Source organism: Manis javanica, chromosome 4 (assembly GCF_040802235.1).
Source record: "Manis javanica isolate MJ-LG chromosome 4, MJ_LKY, whole genome shotgun sequence".
Taxonomy (NCBI): Eukaryota; Metazoa; Chordata; class Mammalia; order Pholidota; family Manidae; genus Manis; species Manis javanica.
Genome location: NC_133159.1, coordinates 11,264,357 through 11,288,239, shown reverse-complemented (window position 1 = coordinate 11,288,239; position 23,883 = coordinate 11,264,357). Strand labels below are relative to the sequence as shown.

The 23,883-nt window shown below is 50.4% G+C and overlaps 1 protein-coding gene across 7 annotated transcripts in view; it reads right to left on the bottom strand.

Annotated features, from left to right (window-relative positions):
* The window catches only part of FHAD1 (forkhead associated phosphopeptide binding domain 1), a 126,137-nt gene that overhangs the window by 32,555 nt on the left and 69,699 nt on the right, over nucleotides 1-23,883 (bottom strand). For 4 of the 7 annotated variants that reach the window (XM_073233233.1, XM_073233237.1, XM_073233239.1 and 1 more), the window contains 9 exons: nucleotides 22,646-22,729; nucleotides 21,772-21,924; nucleotides 20,657-20,852; nucleotides 13,176-13,246; nucleotides 11,413-11,565; nucleotides 8,468-8,575; nucleotides 8,132-8,239; nucleotides 4,740-4,847; nucleotides 1,265-1,372 (listed from right to left, as the gene is read on the bottom strand). In XM_073233233.1, the coding sequence (XP_073089334.1) occupies nucleotides 1,265-1,372; nucleotides 4,740-4,847; nucleotides 8,132-8,239; nucleotides 8,468-8,575; nucleotides 11,413-11,565; nucleotides 13,176-13,246; nucleotides 20,657-20,852; nucleotides 21,772-21,924; nucleotides 22,646-22,729 (1,089 nt within the window). The remainder of the gene's footprint in view (nucleotides 1-1,264; nucleotides 1,373-4,739; nucleotides 4,848-8,131; nucleotides 8,240-8,467; nucleotides 8,576-11,412; nucleotides 11,566-13,175; nucleotides 13,247-20,656; nucleotides 20,853-21,771; nucleotides 21,925-22,645; nucleotides 22,730-23,883) is intronic. The other 3 variants (XM_073233236.1, XM_073233235.1, XM_073233238.1) reach the window with 3 other exon arrangements.

Here is a 23,883-nt window from a genome sequence, read left to right as displayed (position 1 = left end):
GTTTGCATTAGTCTTGTTTTATGATCCATTTTATGTCCCGACTAATCTTCTTTAAATTTTTAAATTTCTCCTTTCCTCCTACCCCTAACTGAAGTATTTTATGGAGGATCCGTGGTAAATCAAGTGGGGAAACGAGGCTGTTTCAGATGTAAACAGATGGCGGTTCTGGGGCTCTCTCAGCCTGCAGCGTGGAGCCCGCACCAGGGCGTCCTTCGTAAGAGCGACAGCCCAGAGCCGACAAGTCTCCCATCGCTTCACGGGCTCTGTTCTGCCTTCTCTGGACACACCCCACTTGGTCAAGGCCTGTCTTAAACACTGGTGCCCAGGACTGGTGTGTAATCCAGATGTGGTTTATGGATCCTAGTCTCCCTTGAGCTGTGCTGGTCCAAGTGCACCACCACCACTTGGGCTGCTTGTTAAAGATGCAGATTCCTGAATCCACCCCACAGAAAGCGAGCCAGAATCTCTGGGGCAAGATTTAAACAGGCATTACAGAAAAACCCCAGTGACCCTATGCACACCAATGTCTGGGAACCTTTCTTTCAAAGAAAGTAATCCAAGATTGATGTGAGTAGACTCAAAGACCTTTTCAGTCCTGTCTGGTCTTGAAAATCCTTTGAAATTTACCTGTATTTAAGTTTAAGGCACCATTGTGAGGTTGTGTGTGTGTGTCCCTTGTACCGCTGGGACCCAGGAGGGGTGAGTTATGCCCTGCAGCTTGGAGGAGCCCACGACAGGGTCGTGTGGAACCATTTCTGCTCCTCCCCGTAAATGCCATTTGATCATGAAGGCGATGGTAACAATGAGCAGTTCTGGTGGAGACACTGATCAAAGTGGCCAGAAATTCAGGCATCCATCTCCTGACGTTCCCTCTTTCCCGCCAGGCAGCTGAGCCCATGCAAGGTGACGATGATGAAGGGTCCAGAGAGTCCTGGGTGTGGATTCTATCCCTGCATTTATTCCTAGCTGTGAGCACAACAAATGATAAAAGCAGCCAACACACACAGCATTCCCTGAGTGCCAGGCACTTTCCCACATTTTCTGTGTATGTTAGCAATGAAGCCTTACAGTTGGAGGAGCATGATTTCTCGGTATCATCTGTATCTCCTACATGGGGAAAGCGAGGCACGGAGGTGGTAAGGAACTGCCCACTGTCCCACAGCCCGAGTGGCAGGGGTCGGATTTGACTGCAGATGCCTGCCCCCTGGCCCTGCTCTTAGCCATGCAGGGCCCCTGTGCGTGGTGCCGTCTCTGGGACTAATACCTCTTGCTGCTCGGTTATGCGGCTCTCCAGATCCTGCACCCTTTTCTTTTCCTTCTCTATGGCTTCTTTTGCTTTGTGTTTCTCATAGACGATGCTGCTCTCTGAAATCTGGAAGTCAATGACAAGTGGTTTATGGAAGTATGCACGAGAAAGAAAGGGAATTGACGCCGTAAAGGGCAGCTGGAATTAGTAATCGCTGAAACCGGTGAGTCAGGGCTTGGGAGCGAGCGAGCGCTCAAGGAGGGAGGGGTGAGAATCTTGGCGTGCTCACCAGGGCGACAACCTGGAAGTCACACTGGGTTGGTCATGTGCATAAAAGAGTAGTTATTCACCATCCAGGATTTCTGGGCCGGTGTTCAGGAAGTGACGTGCTGGTGAGTGTTCAGGTCAAGGCTTCTGGCACTGAGCCAGAACTAAACTGGCATGTGTTGGACCAACGTGGGCCCTCGCTGGGAAGTACCTGGCTTCTTGGGAGGAGCAAAGGGGTGGGGGAGGATGCTTCCTGTCCCAGCAGGCCTGAGCCTGGGGCTTCAAAGGATGCCAGGGGTCTCTCCCCAGCCTACAAAGGCTTGAGTCCAAAAACTGATGTCTGGGACGGTTTGAAACTGAGACCATATATCCCATAGGTCGGGGGACGGGGAGCTTCACCTTCACCCAGGAGGGGCACAGCCAGCGTGAGGTTGGAAACTACCTGCTGCTATTGCCAACTTGCCATTGTGCCCCTATATAAATATGAAGCCCATGGGGAAACATTTCAAGTATATGCATAGGTGAAAGCCAGAAGAGATGGGCACTGAAACGTACACAGTTCTAGGGGACTGGGACTGTGGTACCTTCCATCTTCTTCTTTTTACTGGTCTGTAGCTTCTACATTTTCTTGAGCAAACATACATTATTTGGCAAAAAGGAAAACCACTGAAAATTGTTATAGGGAACCGATGCTGGGGATGGAATGAGACTTCAGGATGTGTGGCCCTGGAGGAAGAGATGAGCTTCCCAACAGCCCCGCTATTTTAACATAGCCTCAGACCAAGGCCTCCATCCAGCCCTCCCTGCGCTGCACCCAGGCCTCCCCACCCCACCTGGGCTCTGACTCACCTCCCTGCACGGGCTTGGCATTTTCCCACTGCCAAGTCTGCTTAAGACTGTCCAGCCCCCATCCTGCTAGTTGTAAGAGGCCACCAGCCACCTTCCGCATGCTCTGCCGGAAGGGCTCTTTCCCTTCTCCTATTACACGCTGCTTGGCATATTACAAATGAAAATAATGATGATGCTCCCACTCTTTAATTCTTGGCACCAGGTACTGAATGCATTAATGCGTCTAATCTGCAAACCCCCAGTTAGCCTCTGCCCAATTATCCCTGCTTTACAGGTGAGGACATGGAGACTGTAATATGCCAAGGTCACACCACCAGGTAGTGGGGGTGCAAAATTGGATGCCAGTGCCCTGCCCTAACCATTCAACCACCTGGCTCTGGACCGTACCTTACCAGTCATCCCGATTCAAACCCACCCTATGGGGAGGCAGGAGACATGCTTACATGTTCACACTCAGTCTGGCAGAGTCTGCCACGCCGTCTAGCAGGAGCCCATGCTTTGAGACCCCACCCCAACTCATATATATGAAGAACTCCGTGTGGACAGCTGCTGACAACAGTTTGGGTCCCACTGCTTAACAAGGCCCATTCCGTATGGTGCTCCCTCATCCCACCTGTGCTCTGTCCTCATTTCCTGCACAGGGAGGCACAGTCCCACTGGCAAGGTCTTTGCTTGATTGCCCAATACTGCCACCTCCCCTGGGCTGGCCACACCATCCTTCCTACCCCACATGGACTCTGACCTCTCCTGACAGGTGCTTTACAATGACTGCATTGTTTCCTCAGGACAAACCTCTAGGGTGGCTGTCACTACACCCACATTACAGAAGAGGGCACAGAGAGGGCAAGGGGCTTGCCCAGGGTCACACAGCGTGTTAGGGCAGAACCAGAAATGGAACCAGAATCCAAACTTTTAGCCCATAAGATCTCTTGCCATAACTTGCTTCACCCACTGTGTCTCCTTCCAGCTTCCCCCCTCTGACCCCTCACGTGGCCTCCACACTGTCCTGGCTTCAGGGGGGTCCTCCTGCCCCCACCCCTGCCCCCGACCCCTGGTTAATTCAGGTGCCTGCCTTCGCACTCGGGCCACTTTACTTGGCGGCATTCTCTCCTCCAACCTCCCTTGGCGCTCCTCCCCCACTCCAGGTCTCTCGGAGGTCACCTCCTCAGAGAGGTTCTCCCTGACTGCGAGTCACTCTCTAACCCGCCCTCTGTTTGATCGTCCCCCTGTGCTGTGGCTCCAGAGTCATCCAGTGTATTTGTTTACATGGTTGTCTGTCCATCCGCCCTAGACTGGAAGCCCTGGGAGGGCACGGCCCTAGGCCACCTTGTGCACTGTGGTCTTCCCAACACCCGACAGGGCCTGGCACACAGCAGGTGCTCAGTAAATATTTGTGGATGGATGAATGAAACGGAATTAAACAATTCACGGAGTTATCACTCCTTTTCTGGGAGCTCCAAGAGGGCCGGCATGTGTCTGTGTCCCCCATCCCTGGGGCCCACCTCACAGAGAGGTTAGTATAGGTCACTGAGGCCTCCTCCCTGGCCTCCAGTTCCCCAAGAGTCCTTCTCTGACTTCTAGGGCATGACTGGGGCCTTTGGGCTGACCTGAGGGGCATCCTTCCTCCCGGCCTTCCACGGCGGCCCCAGGCAGGGGTGGCTGGCGGGCCCTGTGCCCAGGCTGGCGGAGCTGGCTGCCTGGGGATGTCTCCAGGTCGGCCTGGGCCTGGCACTCAGACTTCCCCACCCTCCCATCTCCTTCAGGAGCACTTCTCATCCATTCTAGAAGGTTCCGGCCTCTGGCACTTCCTTGCTGTGACTCCCTGTGTGTGCATATGTACCCATCTATTCCAGCTCACCCTGCAATGTTCACGTCTCTGTGACACCAGGATGCTGAGCTGTAGGGAGTGTTCTGTGCCCACACTGGGTTGTGTCATATTATCTTTTGATGATGAGAGGAGGACGCTGGCTGAGGGACGGACCCAGACTCCGACCCAGGGCTCTCTGCCTGAGTGCGTCTCTCCTCCCCAGGTCGTTGAGCACGGCCTGCCTACACAGAGGCCCCTCCATGTGTGAGGCGCCATTCTGCGTCCTTCACAGATATTACCTCATAAACTCCCATGAGGCCGTGAGACTGTTTCTGCTCCCATTTTAACTGAGGTGCAGGGGGTTCCGTGACCTGCCCTGGGCCAGCCGGTCGGTGAGCTGTGTGATGTGATACCAGCAGCTTCGAATGGGGGCGCTGCCCTGGGACCTGCCTGCTTTGCCTCCCTGCTCTCTCTCGGGGCCTGAAACACGGCCTTGCGCCCAGCTTCCGGGCTCCTTCCTCGGAGGTTCTGGCTGCCATAGCCCACTTTCTCTCCCTCTGCTCCTCATACCTCCTTCTGGTGGGTTAACTGGGTCTCCAGATCTTGAACTTTTCTCTTTTCTGTCTCTAAGGCCTCCTTTGCTTTTCTTTTCTCATGGGCCATGCTGGTCTCCAACACCTGAAAGACCAATGACCAGTCTTTTTGGTTGGCTGCATATCAAGGGGGGATCAGTCACGATGATGATACCAATAATCATGATACCAGCCCAAATGCTGGGGTTGGTGTCACATGCCAGGGCCCTTGGCCAGTGCTTCACACACGGTTTACTCTCATAGTAAACTACTGGAGACCTCAGTGGCCCCATTTAATAGATGATGAAACTGAGGCACAGAGGTTGGTCAGGGCCCAAGGGTCATGCAGTTTGTTAGTGGTGAGCTCAGGATTCGAACCCTGCACAGGGGGAGATCACGCTGCCTGCAAACAGAGGCCCTCGGCTCGGAGCAAGTGATCAGAGGGAACCAGGTCTGTCTTATTTTGGAGTCTGAGCTCTTATCACTGTGCCAGGCAGCTTCTCTGATAAAAAGAAGAATCTCATTAATAATGGAATTTCCCATTATTGAAATAAATCTTTTAGAAATAATCAGGTTTCAAGAGGGCTGTGTATTGAATTAAGCAGGCACAACCCACCGATTTCTAGAAGGGGTGGGAGTGAACCTCCCAAGTGAAGCTCTCATAGGGAAGAAAGTGTGGTTAGGCAGCCGTGAGGAAGGAATTTTATTTAGGAAGTTACTTGCTGCTAAGTCATTCAATTAAATGGCTTAATGCAAATTACTGAAGGACATACATCGCCAGCAGGCCCGTTTCTAGTCACTGTGAGAAGAGAAGGGCACTTGAACTCTCAAATGGATTGTGCTTTAAATGCCAGCTTAGCTGTCAGATGTCCAGAACTTGAAACATGGTTTCTGCTCTAGGTGGTGGTTAGGATCCCAGGTCACCCTGCATGAAGTATTTAATCCACAATATGGCTGACGAGCTATCTGTTTTACAGTAAGAACTCACTTAAAAAGCCCCGACACTCATGTTCCAATACCAGCCCTAAACAAAACTGGGGAGCAGTCACATTGCGGGAGCTTTACTTTTACTTTCAACATATGAGGTGGGCTTTGGGGTAAGATATTTTCCTGTAAACAGGCCTTGGCGCGTCCAGTGACTCAGGGCTGTCTCCACTGCATCTGAGCTCATGTCTACACTTGGGGCCTTCCCCTTGGCAGCCCCTGGCAGCCGAGATGGCGCTGCGGGAAGACTGTCCTTACACGAGCCACATGCAGCTCCTGTCCCCTCAGCCACTTGCTCCTGAGTTCCTAGGCAGGTAATGGGAATTGACCCTTAATGTCACCTCAAAACCACATCATGACCTAGTGATTCTGTTGTTCTTAAAGATTCACCTGATAGTGTGGCAGAAGGTCTAATAAAAAGGAAAATCAGATAACTGAGGTTGATTGAATTCTGTGTCTGGACTTTATCTCAGATTCACTCATCAAGAACCCTCGGAGAGGTCCCACCAGGAGAGGTGGGGGTGTTTTCCTAGGCTTGAGGTGACCCGGCCACAGGTCCTCCTTGCAGTGAGGCTGTGCCCCCATCAGACTTCCCTTAAATCTGTCTCCTGAAGTGCCCCATGACCTCAAAACCTCTAAATTCAGGGGCCCTCCCCAGCCCTGAGCTGTTGACTTCTCTGTGGCATTTGGCCCCAGTGAGCCCTTGGGAGACCCTCCTCCTACTTACCACCCCTGGGGAAATAACTCAGGGCCTGGCCTCAGTGACACTGTTTACAGAGGGCCGCCAGGCACGGCAGTCTGGGAGACCCCAGGGAGGCCCACCGTGTAAACATCTTCCCTCCCTGGGTCACATCACATCGCGCGGGTTCTGCCCAGGCGTCTCCTGGCTTCTCCCTGAGTGGTGGGCGGGCGAGGTTTTACTCTAAGGGATGAGGATGGAGAGGGACTCGATGGAAACAAGGTCCTGCAGAAGTAGAAGTAGGAGTAATAGTAACAGCTGCCCTTTGCTGAGCCATGATTCTGGGCTGAACACTTCCCAGTCCGTGGTCGCTGATCCGCACAGCCACACTTTAAGGAAGGCAGGTACTGAGGGACCTGCTGCAGCCAGGAAGCAGCCCAGGCTGGATTCGCACTCAGGTCTCATCAGGCTTCAGAGCCAGCACACGTCATACTCCTCTGTGCTGCCTCAGGATCAAACAGCTATTGAAAGCATTTTATGAAAAGACTCAGAGATCTGAGGGCGACCACAAAGTCCACACGAGTCCACACTGTAATAGAGCTCTCCCCAAAGCTAGTTTAAGTGCATCCACAGAAGGACAGCATCTTCAACAAGGGAGAGGAGAGGCCTGCCCTAGGCCATCGCGGCTGGAGAACCGTGTCTGGTGTCTGGTTCTGGCTATTGCCCTTTGGGAAGAAAACAGATGCTGGGTTGCAAACTCAGGTGCTGACAGAGGCCAGACAGTTACCAAAGATGAAGTGGGCTGTGTTTAATGCAACAAAGAACGGTGTGGACTGTAGCAAACTGCTGCTACTTGGTTCAGCTCTAGTCCATTTTTGCCGAGTGGGAAGGAGGGCCAGATTTTCTGACTTTTCAGAGAGGGCGGAAATTGAATTTTTAAGTGAATTTTAGAGTTCAAACAAAATACTCTGGGGCCAACATGATATTTTCACAGGCCCCTTTCAGCCCATGAACTGCCAAATATGACTTCTGGAGAGCAGAGCGGGCTGGGGGACAGTGGGGGACAAAGCCAGGCTCCAGTTCTGTGAGGCACGTAAGGAGAACCAAGGGCATTTGGGTCCGGAGAGGAGCAGGTGCCTCTGTTTTCAAGCATCTAAAAGGTTATTATGTGGATGAGGTCTTGCAGGAGCCCAGGAGGTAGATGGAGGATTGATATCCTTCTGGGAAAAAGAGTTTGATTTCAGCTCAACCTAAAGGAAGCATCTTCTGCCAGCCCCAAGTGTCAGCACCAGGATGGACCTCCCTGGCCTGTAGACAAGTCCTTGGTGGTAGAGCTGAAGGCTGGAGGATTTTAGCATGTTGCTGGAGGATTCACATGGCCCTGAAGTCCCAGGACTCTGTAATTCCTCCATTTCTATGTGTTGGGACACAATCTCCAATGCAGAAGATGCTTGTGTCACTTGTGCCAACCTGTCTCCCAAGTCCTACCTGTGGCTGTATTTTATGCAGTTTCAATTTTTCTAACTGGCTCTCAAGGCTACAATTTTAGAGTCCTGTCCTTGAGCCCCCCATGCTTCCTAAAGTCGCTAAGCCCTCCCAGGGACAAAGTCCTCTAGGGAAGTTCCACCACCCTCTCCCCCTACCATCTGTGGTTCTGAACTCACTGCCATACGGCCCTCAAGCCGGATTTGGGCTCCAGCCGACTCTTATCTCCCCGAGTTGCGTACCTCCTTCTGGTGGGTCAAGCGCTTCTCCAGCTCTTGGACTCTGGTCTGTTCTTCCTCTAATGCGTCCTGTGCTCTGCTCTTCTCTTGAGTCATGCTGTCCTCCAAAGCCTGAAAACCAATGGCTTCTGTTTAATAGTTACCATGGAGGAATCTGGACCCTGTGCCAGGCAGCGCATGGGTTAGCTCTTCACTCCCCACAACAATGCCCCAGGCAGACTGTGGGCAGCTAAGAGCCGGGGATCTGGCATTGGCAGGCCCAGACGGAGACCCAGGCCGTCCTTCCTAGCTGCCTGACCTTCATTTGAGCTCCGCTGCCTGTGTCCCTGGGCTGCTTACCTTCCTCTGGCCGGCTAAGCGCTTCTCCAGCTCTTGGACTCTCTTCTGTTCTTCCTCTAACGCTGCTTTTGCTCTGTTTTTCTCTTGAGTAATGCTTTCCTCCAAAGCCTGTAAGTCAATGATTGTTCACGGACATGGTTACCATGGCAGGGATCTGGACTCTGAGGCCCTTGCACTGGCCAGCTCTTCATGCCTCACGACCCCATGGGAGCCTCTGGGCAGTACAGCCTAGGAGCTACCAGCCTGGTAGCTGGAGTTGCAGGCCCAGCTTAGAGTCCCAGGTCCATTCTCCCTAACTGTATGGCCTTGGGCAAGTGAGAAGCTGTAGAGCCCCAGTTTCCTTATCTGTACAGAGGGGACAACGGTAGTGCTTCCTGCATGGAAGGAGCAGATGAGATGATGAACGTGAAGGGCTTGGCACATGATAACCATTCATTATTAAGGGTCAGGCATTTCCTCTGTCATCTCCACTTTGCAGATGAGGAAACCGAGATTAAGGAATCTGCCTAATTTACCAGTATATTACCTGAGTAGGGATTCAAACTCTGGCCCATTTTGCTCTAGAGTCTGTGTTCGAAACCAGGGCTTGGCAAACTATGACCTGTGGGCCAAATCTGGCCTGCTGCCTGCTTTCTGCAAATAAAGTTTTATTGGAATACCTCCACACTGACTGTGGATTGCCTAAGACTGCCTTCCTTCTGCAACAGCAGAACTGAGTGGTCGCGACAGAGAGGACGGCCCTCAGAACTGAAAATACATACTGTCTGGCTCTTTAGGGAATAAGTTTGCCAGCTTCCGATCTAAACCATTAGTGTGTGCACAAATCAAGTGGATGTTGTGAACTGTTCTTAATACAAAAGAATGCTCACTCGATACAGGCAGCTAGAGTTTCTTACCATTGAAACAGAGTCCTCAAACAAGTCAGGATTCATGAGAAGGAAGTTAATTAGTGAATTTTGACACAGATAGTTTTAGAAAGGGTGGGGGTGACAGTATCCTGTGGTATGAGGAAGGCCCCTTCAAGCTGGGACGGCTGGTGCTAAAGTCTGGGGTGGACCGTACAGATAAGTCCACCTGATCAGGGGGAGTGCGGGGTGTGAGGAGCCTCAGTGGGACAGTAACAGACACGAGCATGGTTACGCGGGCGGCAGCTGACCGCGCGTCCCTCCCTGCAGCGGGTGGTGCACACTAAGCTCTGCTGCATGTGGAACGGGTGTGAAGCCAGCCCCTGAGGCTCTGTCTCTGCCAGGACCCATGTTATAAATGGGCATCTGGACGGCCTAGGCTGGTGCCCAAGACACTGTTGAACATGGTGGGGCTGATATACACCCACGGTGGAAAAAAATCAATCCAAAATTAAAATTAAAATTAGACATTTGGAAGGGGAGAAGCTAATCAGAGAGGAGTAAGGAAGCAGGTGGGAGTTCCGTGAAGATTTTGAAGATTTCTAGATCCTTTCTGGCCTTATTTTCTTCTCTCTTGAATGACACTGGCCTTTTCTGTATTTAATCGACTTTCAAAATGGACCCATTTTGATTTAAGGCTATTGTTGATATTGCTTTTATGAAGATCACACATGATTCTGGTCCGATGGTTCTTCCTTTTTAATTTTTTATTTCACAAAAGGCAGAAAGACTGAGAAGGAGGCAGAAGGGCGAAGAGGTAGAAGGAGAGAAGGAGATTTCCTGAGGAAACTGAAACTGCAGGATGAATGGGGCCGAGGGCTCTGGAGAGCAGGTGTGTGGGACAGAGAATGTGACAGAGAAGGTTGGCCTAAGCCAGAAGCCACTGAGCTGTGGCCCATGAAAGACGGAGAAAGTGGCAGGTCCAGTCCCCCTGGGGGAAGGAAGGAGGTTCTGGGCAGAGTTGGGATGCAGCAGCTCTGGGGCTGCTGCCTAGAGGTGGGTAGGAGGAGGGGCAGCATGCGGTGGTTCTCAGCCACGGCTGCACGCTGGAACCACCCAGGAGCCCGTACAAATCCCGGTGCATGAGCTACACCCTCACCCCAGTTAGATCAGAACCTGTGGCGGGGGGTGTGGGAGGACAGGTGCAAAGCGTGAGTGCTTTTCAACCTCCTAAATGACAAAAGTGCCACCCAAGTTGTGAGCCATCGATCTCAGATGGTGGCAATGAAGTAGTTAGATTTGTGATTGTCCCTGAATAGCAAAAAGGGCCAACTCTGGGACAATGATGAATTTGAGAACTGGCTTATTAAATGCAATTTCCTGGCTTTCTTCAGAGATTCTGATTCAGTGGGTCTGGGGCGGGGCCCAAGAATCTGTATTTTGAACATGCATTCAGATGGTTCTTATCAGGCAGCTTTGGGAAATCGTTCCTCTAACACTTTGCTGCTGAAAATGTGGTCTGCAGACTTGTGCTATCAGCATCAGCAGGGGGCTTGTTAGAAATGCAGAATCCCAGGCTCTGCCCAGATCTGCAGTCAGAATCTGCATTTTAACAGCGTCCCCAGGTGATTCACCCGCACCTTTAAGTTTGAGAGATACTGCTGTAAAGTATCTTCTGATTGGCTCGGTTTGTAGAAAAAGTAGCCATGTTTGCCATTTGTTTCCCTTGGTGTGTATAAAGAAAAAGCAAAAAGACTGAAATAACAGGAAGCTGATCTTGCACACACGTGGAAGAAATCTGCCAGCTAGGGCTCGCAGGAGCGACGTGCTTTATAAAATCAACTGCAGTACATAAACAAATAAGGGACCATTTCTGGAAAGTGCGATAACCTTGTCCTTTCAAATTGTTTCTGCTGAGTTTTAGAACTCAGGCTTCATGGTAATTCCTCCAACATCATTCACTCCATTTAATTAATTTATTACCACAGCACCGAACGAAGAGTTGCTGAGATTTCTCCAAGTTCATGCATGCCCTCAGTTTCTCATAGAAAAGGTTGCGTCGGTTTCCAGAAGTAAAGCCGACGACAGGGACCACCTTACCGCCTTCTCTTCCGTCAGCTGCTTGATTCTGGCTCTCAGCTTCTCCTCTTGCTGTGTCCTTTCCTCCTTCAGCTTCTCCTTCTCTGCCAGATGCTCCCTCATCTGCTCTTGCAGCAAAGACTGCTGCGTTTCCTGGGAGCTGCTGAGCTTGATCTGAAATGAGAGAAATGGAAACTGAAGCTGACGGGGGCCAGACTGACCAAGGAGTCATTTCCACATTTTCCTTTTTACGAGTTGCTTTCCTTTTGGGGGTTGGGGTGGGGTGGGGGAACAAAGGTTTATATTAAACTTTCTTAGAAACATAGAAAACGATGCTTTGCCCAGTGACTAGCAGAGAAGCAGCAGAATATAGTGGTTAAGAACTCAGACTCTAGATCTAGATAAAATCTCAGCTCTAGTTCTTTCTAGATGCTTCTTTGTTCAGAAAATTAATCATATTATCTACCTCTTAACACTTGTAAGGAGTAAATGAGATAAGAGCGGGATACTTTTAGTGCAGTGCTTAGCACACAGTAGTTTCTCAGGAACTGGTGGCTAGAATTATTAGTTATTATTTGCTCTGTGTAAGAGGACAAAGCAGTGAGCTAGGGGCCGAAGGCCTGAGCTTTTGTCTTCATTCTTCCATCAACTAGCTGTGTGACCTTGAAACAGTCTCCTAGCTGCTGAAGTTTGATGTCCACATCTGTAAAGTAAGAGAATGGGCCCCATCAGGGGTTGGCAAACTGCTCTCTGCAGGCCAAATCTGGCCCACTGCCCCCTTTTTATAAATATTTATTGGAACGGAGCCATGCCCGCCATGCTCATTCAGTAACCTACCGTCTACGGCTGCTTTCACTCTACAGCAGCAGAGCTGAGTAGGTGCGACAGACACAGTATGGTCTGCAAAGCCTGTTCACCATCTGGCCCTTTGCAGAAAAAGTTTGCTAACCCCTGGACTAGATGGCCCCTGCATCCGATCACAATGGTCATCCCAAACTTACCTTCCTCTATCCATGTCTTGGCTTAAGTACCTTGCACCGCCCACCTGCGTCCTGCCCCTGCCTCTGTCCCTGAACTCGGCCATGCAACTTGGTTTGGCCAATGGGATGTTAGCAGACTTAACACTAGAAGAGGATTGAAAAGCATTCCGTGACTGGGCCTGCTTTGTCTTGTACCGCTGCTATCGCCAGGAGAACATGCCCAGGCTAGCCTGCTGGGAGATGAGAGATGCACGGAGCAGAGAAGAGCTGATGCCAGCCTAGATCAGCAAGGGTCAGCCAACTCCCAGTCCATCTAACATGGACTCACCTAGCTGCTGACCCCTGACACGTGAGCAGTGAACAGTAACTGTGGAATGCCACTGAAGTTTTGTGGTTGTTTATCACACAGCATTGGTATGGCAATACCGGCCAGAGTGATACAATCCCTAAGGCTGATTCTGCCTCCGACATGTTGACATTACGGAACGTTTGGCAATTCTGCTGCCTGTAACTGGCTAGCTATGCTTCTTCTGCTACGTTTGATCAACACGATTTTCAAGATCTGATGGCGTTTCAGTCTTTCTGATTTCTGACGGGGGAAAACAGGCACACTGTCTTTGCCTTTGCCCTCCTGGGAGATCTCAGCCACCCTGCCCGAATCTCTTTGTGTCAGATGGAGATATCATTTCACCTCTTGGCGGATGCAGGCTGACTAGTTAACAGAGGAAAAGACAGGTTAAAATGCAAAGTGCTGTATAAATGTCAGGGTGGGGCTGAAATGAACTTTTGAAGTTGAAAGTTTACCTGAAGTTCCTGGGTCCGGCTTGTAGCTTTTTCATAATGTTCCCGAAGATATTTCAGATACGATGACAATCCTTAAAATGAGAAGAAAGGAGAAGGTAAGGATCCATTCAGTTCCCTTCCTCGGCTTTCTGAATGATGCCTTAGAGTTTGCCCGCAGGTGGATGAGGGAGACATTGTCCCTTCATCAAGACAACTTGAGCTGTGGTCCAACTTATGTTTTTACAGTGGTTGGTCGGCTCTGGTTGGTTTCAAATCCACGTTTTTTTTGGAGGTGGAAAAAAAAATAAACCAACAATAAAACACCTATTGATTAAGCATCTCCTGTGCAACGCTGTGAGCTGAGTGGGGGACGACACGAAGCCACTCCTCAGGGGCTTGCGGGTCAGTCTGAGAGAGGAGGATTAATGCCTCATGCAGTGACTCCAGGTGGCCTGCGGGTGACTGCTGGCAGAGTGGGGAGTGTGTCTTAGAGGAGGAGATAATTCACCCCGAGTGATCACAGAGGCTGTGGGCATTGTGGGTAGATGGAATTCGGAGCATGGAGGGCAGGGCAATGGGAGATGTGGGAGTATGAATGATGGCCCCCAAAGACACCCATGTCCTAATTCCTGGAGCCCGTGACTGTTACCTTTAAGAGCAGCAGGGACTTGGCAGATGTGATGAATTTAAGGATTGTGGGATGGGAGGATTATCCTGGATTATCCAGGTGGGTCTAATATAATCAAATAGGTTCTTATAAGGAGGAGTCAGAGGGAGATTTGATTACAGACAGAGGAGAAGGTGATGTGACAGAGCAGAGTGATTTGAAGATGCTACACTGATGGCTTTGAAGAAGGAGGAAGGAGCCCCGAGCCAAGGAAGGCGAGGAATAAAGCTCTGGAAATGGGAAAAGGTGATGAAATGGAGCATTTCCTAGGACCTCAGAAGGAACCAGTCCCACTGACACCTTGACATTAGCCCAGTGAAACTGATGTTGGACTTTTGGCCTCCAGAACTAGAAGAGAATAAATATGTGTTGTATTAAGCCACTGAGTTTGTGCTGATTTGTTATAGCAGCAAAAGGAGACGGATTCGGGGCACGAAGACAGATGGGGAGTTGGGGAAAAGCAGCGCATGTCCCGGGAGGGTGCAGAGCTTAACTGCCACAGCAGATGGTGGGAGGGAGCGCTGACGTCAGTTTGTGGCAGGCCCGGAACAGGAGCCTAAAAAGTGCAAATTTGATTTCGACATCATTGAAATGTACTGAGCACATCCTATGGGCGCAGCCCAGTGTATCACCCACGGTGTGGCCTGACTGTCCTGCTGTTTTACAGATGGGGCAGCTGGGCTCTGAGACAGGGGACTGCTGGATGCCACAAGGCTGGCAAATGGCTGCGCCAGGACTTGGGCTCTCTCCATGTGACTGAGGGTCTGAGTCCCTGGCTATTTCAGCTGCTAAGGGAGTAGTGAAGTGGCTTGAGGGAAGTGTTTCTTTTTCTCCCCAGAAAAATAATGGGGGCAAATTAGGGAGGAAGGAGCCAGCACTGCTGTTATGTTGTGCTGGGCAATTCTTTGCTGGGGAGGGGAGTGGGGCACCCTAGGATGCGTAGCAGCATCCCTGGCTTCTACCCGCTAGATGCCAGGAGTTCCTCCTGCCCAACCAAGGATGTTTTAGACCTTGCCAGGTGTCTCCTAATGATAAAATCCCTTCCTCTGACTTAGAGGCTGGGAACTTGGCTGAGAGCCCGAGGGACAGCCATAAGTGGTCATAAGTGCTGATGGGAGAAGTGCAGGGTGGGAGAAGCGGGGATAAGAGAAAAGAATGGGAGAGAGAGAGCTTCTTCTAGGGATAGACAGTGGTCCCACTGTCAGAGAGAGGAGGGCTGAAGGGTGGGGGCTGGGGACAGGAGAGGAGCTGCCGAGCTCGGTGTCTGACACGTTGACCTGGAGGAAGGACTCTCAGGAGATGTGCTTGGCAGAGAGCTGGACGTGCTTGGTTAGCCAGATCGGCCCGGCCCACCCAGGGTCTTCATGTGAATGAGGACAGAGCATCCTTCCTTCTGGTGACATGGTCCCAGCCAGGGGACCCCGCGGCTGCCCAGACTGGGCTCCCTTGTGGCACCCACCCTGCACCCCTCTTCCTGGCGGCCTGGCATGTGGAGATGCCCATCTGGCCCTCACGACATGGGAGTGGCTGTTGAAGCATCCAGAGCGGGCAGATTCTCCGAGAGAGAGGAGACAAGAGAGGGGAGCACCAGGGACTGCACTGGAGGGGACACCCAGGGAGGGACAGGGGCTGGCGACAGGTGGAAACCAGCGGAGAAGAGCGGGGGAGAGGCAGCGCGGGCCAGGCTGGGAGAGCCGCGTGCGGGAGGGAGGGGTTCGAGGAAGAGACCCGGGAGCACTGGGCCGGAGGGGGCTCAGGCTGGGGAAGGACGAGGGGGCGGGTGGGGTGGGCCCCCGCACCGCAGGAGGCTTATGTCTTTCTCTCCAGACTTCTCTTTCTGTCAGAGGTCAACATTTAAAAATGGAAGCAGATTAACATATTGTATTACAACTTGCTATTTTTTTCATTTAAAAATACTGCATATCTTGGATATCTGAGAAAGAGTGATTTTCTGTGCATGCAGGGAGGCTTTTATTTGTAACAAAGTCTGGCAGAAATAGGCCCAAACAGATGAGCCTGTAGAAAAAGGTAAAGAGCCCTTTCTTTTCCTTATCAGAAGCAGCTGAGAAACCAGGCAGGAGGGGAGGTGAACTGATTTTCAAGGTCCCCCCTCAGATGGTTCCCATTGTCCCACACCAACCCTCCACCAACCAGACCTTCAGTGGCAGCCCCGACCTTCTGGGTGGCTCACAATGTCACCTGACAATACTTCCAAGTGCTTTCCCTCTCAGTAATTTGACCTGGATGCCCCTGGGGGATTAATTTCGAGATTTATAAACCTCACTTGTTAGGTATGTTTTCTCTCTTAGGACAGTATTATAACTGGCCGGGAGCATGGTGGTTAAGGGTAAGGGCTCTGGGTCAGAAACCTGGATTTAGCTCTGGTGTTAACACTGGCAGCTGGGACACTTGGCCCGTTCTCCTGACTCTAGAAAGGAGGCTGGGCAGGGTTCTTTCGGATTCAACCCAACTGAGAGCTCACGGTTGAGAAAATCCCATTTGCTCCCACATGGAGCTGGGGGTTGCAGGTAATGTCACCTTGGTGTGAATAAATCCAGCTGTCTGCCTGCATGCAGACCCATCTGGTTGCCGCCTACATTTAGGCCAAATTAAATCAACATGTATTTCAGGCTCCTGCTGATGGCAGCGCCCACTTAGGAAGGCCTGCTGTGGCCTGGGCTCTATGATTGCTGCACATATCACAGTATTTCATCCTCGTAAGAACCCTATGAGAGCTTATCCCCATTTTATAAACACGTAAACAGAGGCACAAAGAAGTCAAGTAACTTGCTCACACAACTGGTAAGAGTGAGACTCTAACCTTGGCAGCTGGTTTCCAAAGCCCAAACTCAGAGGCCTTCTGCTGCAGAGCGCAGGGGCTCCCGACAGGCACTCCCCATGGGGTGCCTCAGGTGCACAGCTCCTTAGGGAATGCAGACGCTCAGCTCTGCCCCTGCGCAGGCTAATGACAGAACCTGTCTGCTAGGAGCTGGGCTTGTACCTGGTGCCTCTCCGGATCCTCAGAGGGAGTGTGGGGTCACAGAAAAGACACCAGCTTCAGGATTACAGTGACCTCAGTTTGAATCCTGACCCTATCATGTACCTGCTGTGTGACCTTGAGCAAATTTCTTAATGTCATTGGACTCAGTTTCCTTACCTGAAAAATGAAGAAAGTGATTGTACCTAGCTTGCTGGGATGGGGGACGATAAAAGTACATAATGCATATAAAACGACTGACACAGTGGTACATTCCCAAGAGAGCTGGATAAACCTCAGTTCCTGCCCTTCTTTCAGGAACAGCGAGCACGGAAGGCTGTTAGGAGGGCTTGTGAAGGGCAGGGACTGATTGGGGATCCCCTGCTGGCCTCAGGAACGGGAAGTATCTTCAATCACCTCACTGTGGTGGAATACTCCTGAAAACAGTGTTTGGGCCAGTTTCTTCATTTCCAAAATGAGGCTAATAGCACCTGCCTCATAGAGCTGTTGTGAGGGTGACTCAGTATGGAAAATGCTTAGAACAGTATTTAGATTATAAGTGCTCAGTAATGGCTGACGGCCACCACCACCACTGCCACCATCGTCACTGCCACCGCCACACCACCTTCCTCCTTCTCCTCATTAATTGACTCTGTGCTAGGAATTAGGTACAGTGGTGCCTGTACAGAGAATGTAGGAATACTCTAGCTCACCCCTCTCTTCATCTTTTGGGACCTTGCCATAATATTGCCTGTATTGGAAGACACAATGCCTTTTACCATCGACTCCCTCTCCTGATGAGGGAATGAGGGACGGGCCCCATTCACTGACCTTTCTGTTACTACCCTCCGTGCTTCATCTCTGACTCTTAGAACCGAGAGTTGTGATCACAGAACAGTCTGTTTCCCCAGCAGGTGCTTCACAGAGCAGTATTCCAGGGGATGTCAGTCGGGAGTAAGGGCAGCAAGAAAGGCGAAATGTGTTTTGGTTCCAATCTTGAAGAGCAACTAGAACCGTGATCCACGTTTCACCTGACTTCGTGTGTGATACCACTGCTGCGATGACAAAGGTGACACTGGGGTTGGGGAGCCACGGAGTTGTGGGAGGAAACCAACCCCCTTATTCTCTGTGCTACATGTGAGGGGCAGGCACTCACATAAAAGGTAATTTTGGTTTTGCTTGTTTTTAAATAGAACTTTCCATGACCTTCTGGATTCCTCTGGAGACATCCTGGCTGGAGATGTTCGGATCACCAGAGTTGAAAATCACTCCTCTATTCTTATTCATTGCTTAAGAATGTCAAACTCATGCAGCTTCTTTGAAGAGTAATTTGGCAAGGAGCAGCCGCAATCTTCAAAATGTTGGAGTTCCTCAAAGTGTGGCTCTGGGCTGTCTCTCTTCTCATGTAGTTCTTTCCTCCTAAGTAAGACCATTCACTCCTCTGCCTTTACTCATCCAACCAACCAACCGTCCATCCAACCATCCATCCATCTACCCGTCCACCCACCCACCCACCCATCCATCCATCCATTCCACAGGTATTAAGCACCCACTAGGTAGCACATGCTCTTCTCAGTTCTGGGTGTACATCACTAATACCTATTTCAGACTAGACACCCAGGGTGACAGCTGCATCCTTGGCATGCCAGCCTGAATGCCCACGGGCACCCTGCACCCATCTTCTCCTTCAAACCTGGTTGTAATGCAATATGCCTTATTCTGGATTTTAGTGAAAGAACCGCAACTGACCTTTGACATGAGCCAGAAACCTGGAGGTCTGTAGACCCCTTTCTCTCTGTCACTTCCCTTCCAGTATATTTTCCACTTGTAGCCCAGATGATTGTCTCCAAATGTAAACCTGTCCCATCAGTTTCAGACTGAAAATGTTTCACTGGCTTCTCACTGCTTTTAGGATAAAGCAGACCTTCCTACTGGGGCCCTGCCAGCCCCTCACGGCGCAGCCTTGCTGAACCTTCCACCCCACCACGCTGCAGACTTTGCTCAGAATGCTCCCCCCTCCACACTTGGCAAATGACCCCTGTGCATCTTGCAGAGGCCTCCCCCTCCCTGACGGGTCAGAGTTCTGCATTTCTCCCTCACAGCAGTTCTAATGGCCGAAGTTTTACGTATGAGTGATTTTTCATTTAATGCCAACCCTACTCCTCCCAAGCCCATAAGCTCTACAAGGACAGGGATAGTGCCTGAAACATTTATTATTATTATTATTATTATTATTATTATTGTGAATAATTTCAAATGTAGAGTTAGAGGAATTTTACAGCTAATGCACATACCTGGATTCTACAGCCTGGATTCTACCTGTTTCTGACCCCACTACATCTCTGCCTGCACAGTGCCTGGTGTCTACTAGGCATGCAATAAACCCTTGTTGGATGTGATTCATGTCCTTCCACCTCTAGGACGATAAAGGTGAACAGGTATATGTTCAGTGTTTACCTCAGGATTATCTGTAAGTGTGGAGAACTGCAGTGCCCATGATAGAGGATTAACTAAATAAATTGTAGTACTTCCAATACAGTGGGATTCCCAGCCATCAGTAACAGGGATGAGGCAGGTCTGTGTGTATTGACATGGAACAACTAAAGAAAACTGGATATAATATAATGCTATTTTTCAGTAAAATAAAAAAAAATGAATATATAGGTATTGCCTATTCTGTGACAGGTATTATTCTAAGCATTTTATTTATATCAATGCATTTCAATCCTCACAACAACCCTTAGGGTGGGTACTCTTTACTATCCCCATTTTACAGGTAAGGAAACAGAGGTACAGAGAGAGTAAGTAACTTGCCTACAGTCATACAGCTATTTCCATGGGAAAATGCCCTGAAGTCACATCCAAAATGTAACAGCAATGACAACATCAAGTGCTGGTGAGGATGTGGAGCAACGGGAACTCTCATTTGCTGCTGGTGGAAAGGCAAAATGGGACAGCTACCAGGAAAGATGGTTTGGCAGTTTCTTTAAAAAACTGGACATAGTCTCACTGTGTGATCCGGTAGTCACACTCCTTGGTATTTACCCAAAGGAGCTGAAAACTTACATCCACACAAAAACCTGCACATGGATGGTTAGAGCAGCTTTATTCATAATTGCTGAAAACTTGGAGGTCCTGCAGTGCGTGGATGGATAAATGAATTATGGTCCACGCAGAAGATGGAATATTAATCAGTGCTAAAAAGAAATGAGCTATCATGCGATGGAAAGACATGGAGGAAACTTAAATGCACATTGCTAAGTGAAAGATGCCAATCTGAAAGGGCTACTTACTGTATAATCCCAACCAGATGACATTCTTGAGGACTTTTAGGACAGTGAAACTCTTTTGTCTGATACTGTAATGTCCATACATATTTGTCAAAGCCCACAGAAGATCCACACCAAGAGTACACTCCAATGTGAGGGATGGGCTGGGTGATAACGGGGTGTCAGTGCAAGCCCATCAACTGAAACAGATGTTCCACTCTGGTGGGGGATGTTGATCATGGAGGAGGGACATGGAACTTTCTGTACTTTCCTCTCCATTTTGCTATGAACCTCAAGCTGCTCTAAAAATAAATCTATTAAGAATGTATATAATGATAATTACCTCAGAGAGGATTTAGCGTAATTTTGGTTGCATTTCCCTTTTGCTTCTGTCACGTCTCATTTTTTCCTCAGTAATCATGTCTCACTTGTGTATTTTTTTCAAGGAAAATCGCTTCTCAAGTGGTGAAGCAAGGGCGGAAGGGAATACTTGGCCGCATACCTAAGGAGCCTTCCTCACCAGATGCCTCATCCTGAGATTCAGCGTGACATTTTAGAGTCATGCAAGTACGTGAGAAATTCCATTCACCTTTGTCAGAGCTGGATAGCGGGATCCCGACGTCCCGCAGGAGACCCTCTGTTTCCTCCAGCCAGGACAGCGACACATGCAGGATGTCCAGTGCCGCCTTCTGGAGCCCGGAAACAGGTGTGCTCACCTGGAGGTACTGAAGGAGGTCGACCTCCTTCTTCAGGTCATTGCTACGGCAAGGCAGCTTCATGCAAGCCTGGAAAAAGATGAGATCATGAGGCGCCCAGACGCCATCGCCAGAAATAGCACCTGATGTGCCCCGAGAAGAGCAATGGTCCCGGCTTTGCCCTGACGCAGGCAGGCACGAGGTGGCTGCACTGGGATGGCTCGGTTTTATTTTGCCTCTTTTGGGGTTTGAGGGGAGGCAGCTTTTACTTTTTTGTTTGCACTCTAATCTGGACTCCTGATGGTCAGAGAGACCCCGGTTAGGTAGATGCAATTCCAAAGCCCAAATGGCCAAGGGACAGAGTGTCTGAAATGAGAACCAAATTTGGCTACTTCTATTTGTCAAAATTTCTGCTGAGATCAACACACAAGCTGGTCAGAAAGAGTGTTTCCTGATTTGAGAGTGCTGACAAGCCACCGTTTGCACAGACTCCCCAAATAGAGCTGCTTACTTCCAGAGAAAGCAGAAGCAGCTGCCCGCTCTGATAAGCTGTGTTGCTGAGTGGGGGGCCATGGGGTTCGGTCGGCCCTCTCGTCCTGTCTCCTCCAGACTCAAAGGCAAGAGGGAAAAAACAGCCTTTCCATTGCCGGGCCAAGAAGAAAATGCAAATAAAGAGCAGGAATATTTATTCGGTTTCTCTGGAAATAACTTTTTTTTTTTTTGGGCAGGGGTCCTGGGCCTCCCAAAGGCAATACTTGGTGTGTCTCAGGCATCTCTGTTCCTTGGACAAACCAAGTTCACTTAGGAGGCGTTTCTGGACATCCTTTGTTTTCTGTTCTGAAGTTTCTCCAGTAAGAGAAGGTGGACAAAAAAGAAAAAAACAAATGAACCCAAACAAAGCATTTCTGCCCACCCTGCTCCATGAGCCATGAATGCTGGACAATTTCCTAAATAAGGAGCATAAAAATTAGACAGAGGGGACATTTGTGAAAAGCAGAGAAGGGGCCACCTGGCAGCTGTCTAAAGATAGCTTCAGCTTCTCAATGTTGTCTGTGATTTCCTCCTGTTTGGAATTGCTGAGCTCAGTCGCTGTCTGCAGGGTCCATTTCTTCTGCTGAAATCTGATGTTGTCCTCAGTGACCTGGGTAATCTTCTCTATTAACTGGTGAGAAAAAGGAGAAAAGATTTAAAATGTAAGATGGCTCTGAAAGGGACCTGGGGAGCATCGGTCCGTCTCAGCAGGTGAGGAGGGCAGTCCTGACGTGGTTGGGTGATGGCTCCGTCACTGGGACACATTTCCCAAGATCAGAGATGATTTTTAAGAGCCAAGGGGCTGTAATACTGCCATGAGTTTGTTCTAGATCCTTCTGCACTGTAGCAGTGATCCATGACACTGAGCCTGATGCTACAAGCTCATAAACAGAGGGTCAGTTTCTCTGACAGCCAAGCAGGGCAGCCTGTGGCCTGTTGCTTACCCGCATGGTGCTGGAAGGTTGGAAAGAGTAATGGAGGCATAGCAAGGCAGTCGTTACAGCCAGAAGCCCATCCTCACTGCCCTCTTTCCCCTTCAGATGGATGAAGCAAGAACCTGTGGCCTATGGAGGGGCAGCCCCCCTTTTTTCAGGATGCTAACGAAGGTTAAATGTGTGCGTCTGGTGACCAGAAATAGGTCTGAGTCATTTAATTGGATCTTCACAGCAACATTTCAAGGGAGTTTAACTGGCTTTTGCTTTAAAAGCCAGGAATTCATACAAAATCTAAACAAGTCTTTTATGGTGGAGCAACAGTGTGAAAATATGTTCTACCAACAAAAAACAGAAACATATGCTCCCAGTGTCTGGAGTCCCAGGTCCCTGGAGAAGAACTGAGAGAGCCGGACGAACCTGCTGATCCGTGATGGGCTTGTCCTGGAGTGGCCTCCCTCGTCCGCAGGCGGCCCTGATGACCTGACTTCTGAAATGCTCCAGCTGTGGCACAAAGGGAAGGTGGCCCAGTGAGCGGGGCAGCCGCAGCCACAAGCCTGCGTGCAGCGTTCCCTTCGCCTGCAGCCAGGAGAGACCAGCTAGAAGGGTCTGCACGCCTCTGATGGTCACGACGGATTATTAAAACCTCCACCTCTCACCAGAAGGGGCTGTGCCCACAGAAGAGTCGAGATCAGCAGGTTTTAAGTACTCTCCAGGTGTGCCTGCCTAGCCCAACTGATGCACGTGGCCAGCACATACACGTGGTCAGCACGGCACAAGCCCCAGGCCCTCGGGAGAGCCACTTGCTGCCAATTATCCAGGAGGAAGTCTGGGGATGGGAGCACTCTTCCATAATTGCTAAGTGGGCACCAGACTGTGAAATAAGTATTGAGGCTGTCAGCTCAAGTAAATGGTGTAATCAGCGAGGGTGCCTGTGGAGGGAAGAAAGCACTCCCTTTCCTCCTTTCTGGGCCTTAGACCATATGTGTCCCCAAGACTACGTTTATTGTATTTACCTTTGTGTCCCCAGAGCCTGGTACAGTGCCTGGCACAGAACTGAAACTCCATCATATTCACTGAGTGCTTGTATACAGAAACATCTGCCAAACACAGGGGCCTCTTCTTCAGTTCCGCCAGCTGTCACTAGTGCCTCCCTGGCGCCTGTTTGCAGGTTACAGTTGATGAAATAGCACGGCTGAATCAAATCATGGCTTATAGAAGTACAGCCAGCGCAGGGTGTCCTGGCTCCCACGAGAGGTGATAGGCAAAGAAACCCAGCTTTCTCTGGGAATTCACCAACACGGCCTGGGTGTTGGGTTCACGTGCAAAATATGGTTGCTGAAGGCAGGAAACTAGAGCCTCGAAGGGGCCACATGGGCTACCGAGTCAACTTAGAAGGTGATGGGCCCCAAACCCTGGGGGTTCACCGCACACGGAGTTCTGGGGACCAAGCAGTGGAGCGACGCCTCTGAGGACAGCCCCGCAGGCAGCCTGCCAGAAGCCCCGCAGTGCTCCAGGTCATCCTCTGGTTTCACGGCCAAAGGGAGTGTCCCAACTCGCCCAAGGAAGAGGTTCTGAAGGGAGGGCGCTGTGGCTGGTGGCTCCCTCCTGTCACCAGAGGCATGCTACAGCTCTGCCTGGGGTGGGGGACAGGCCGT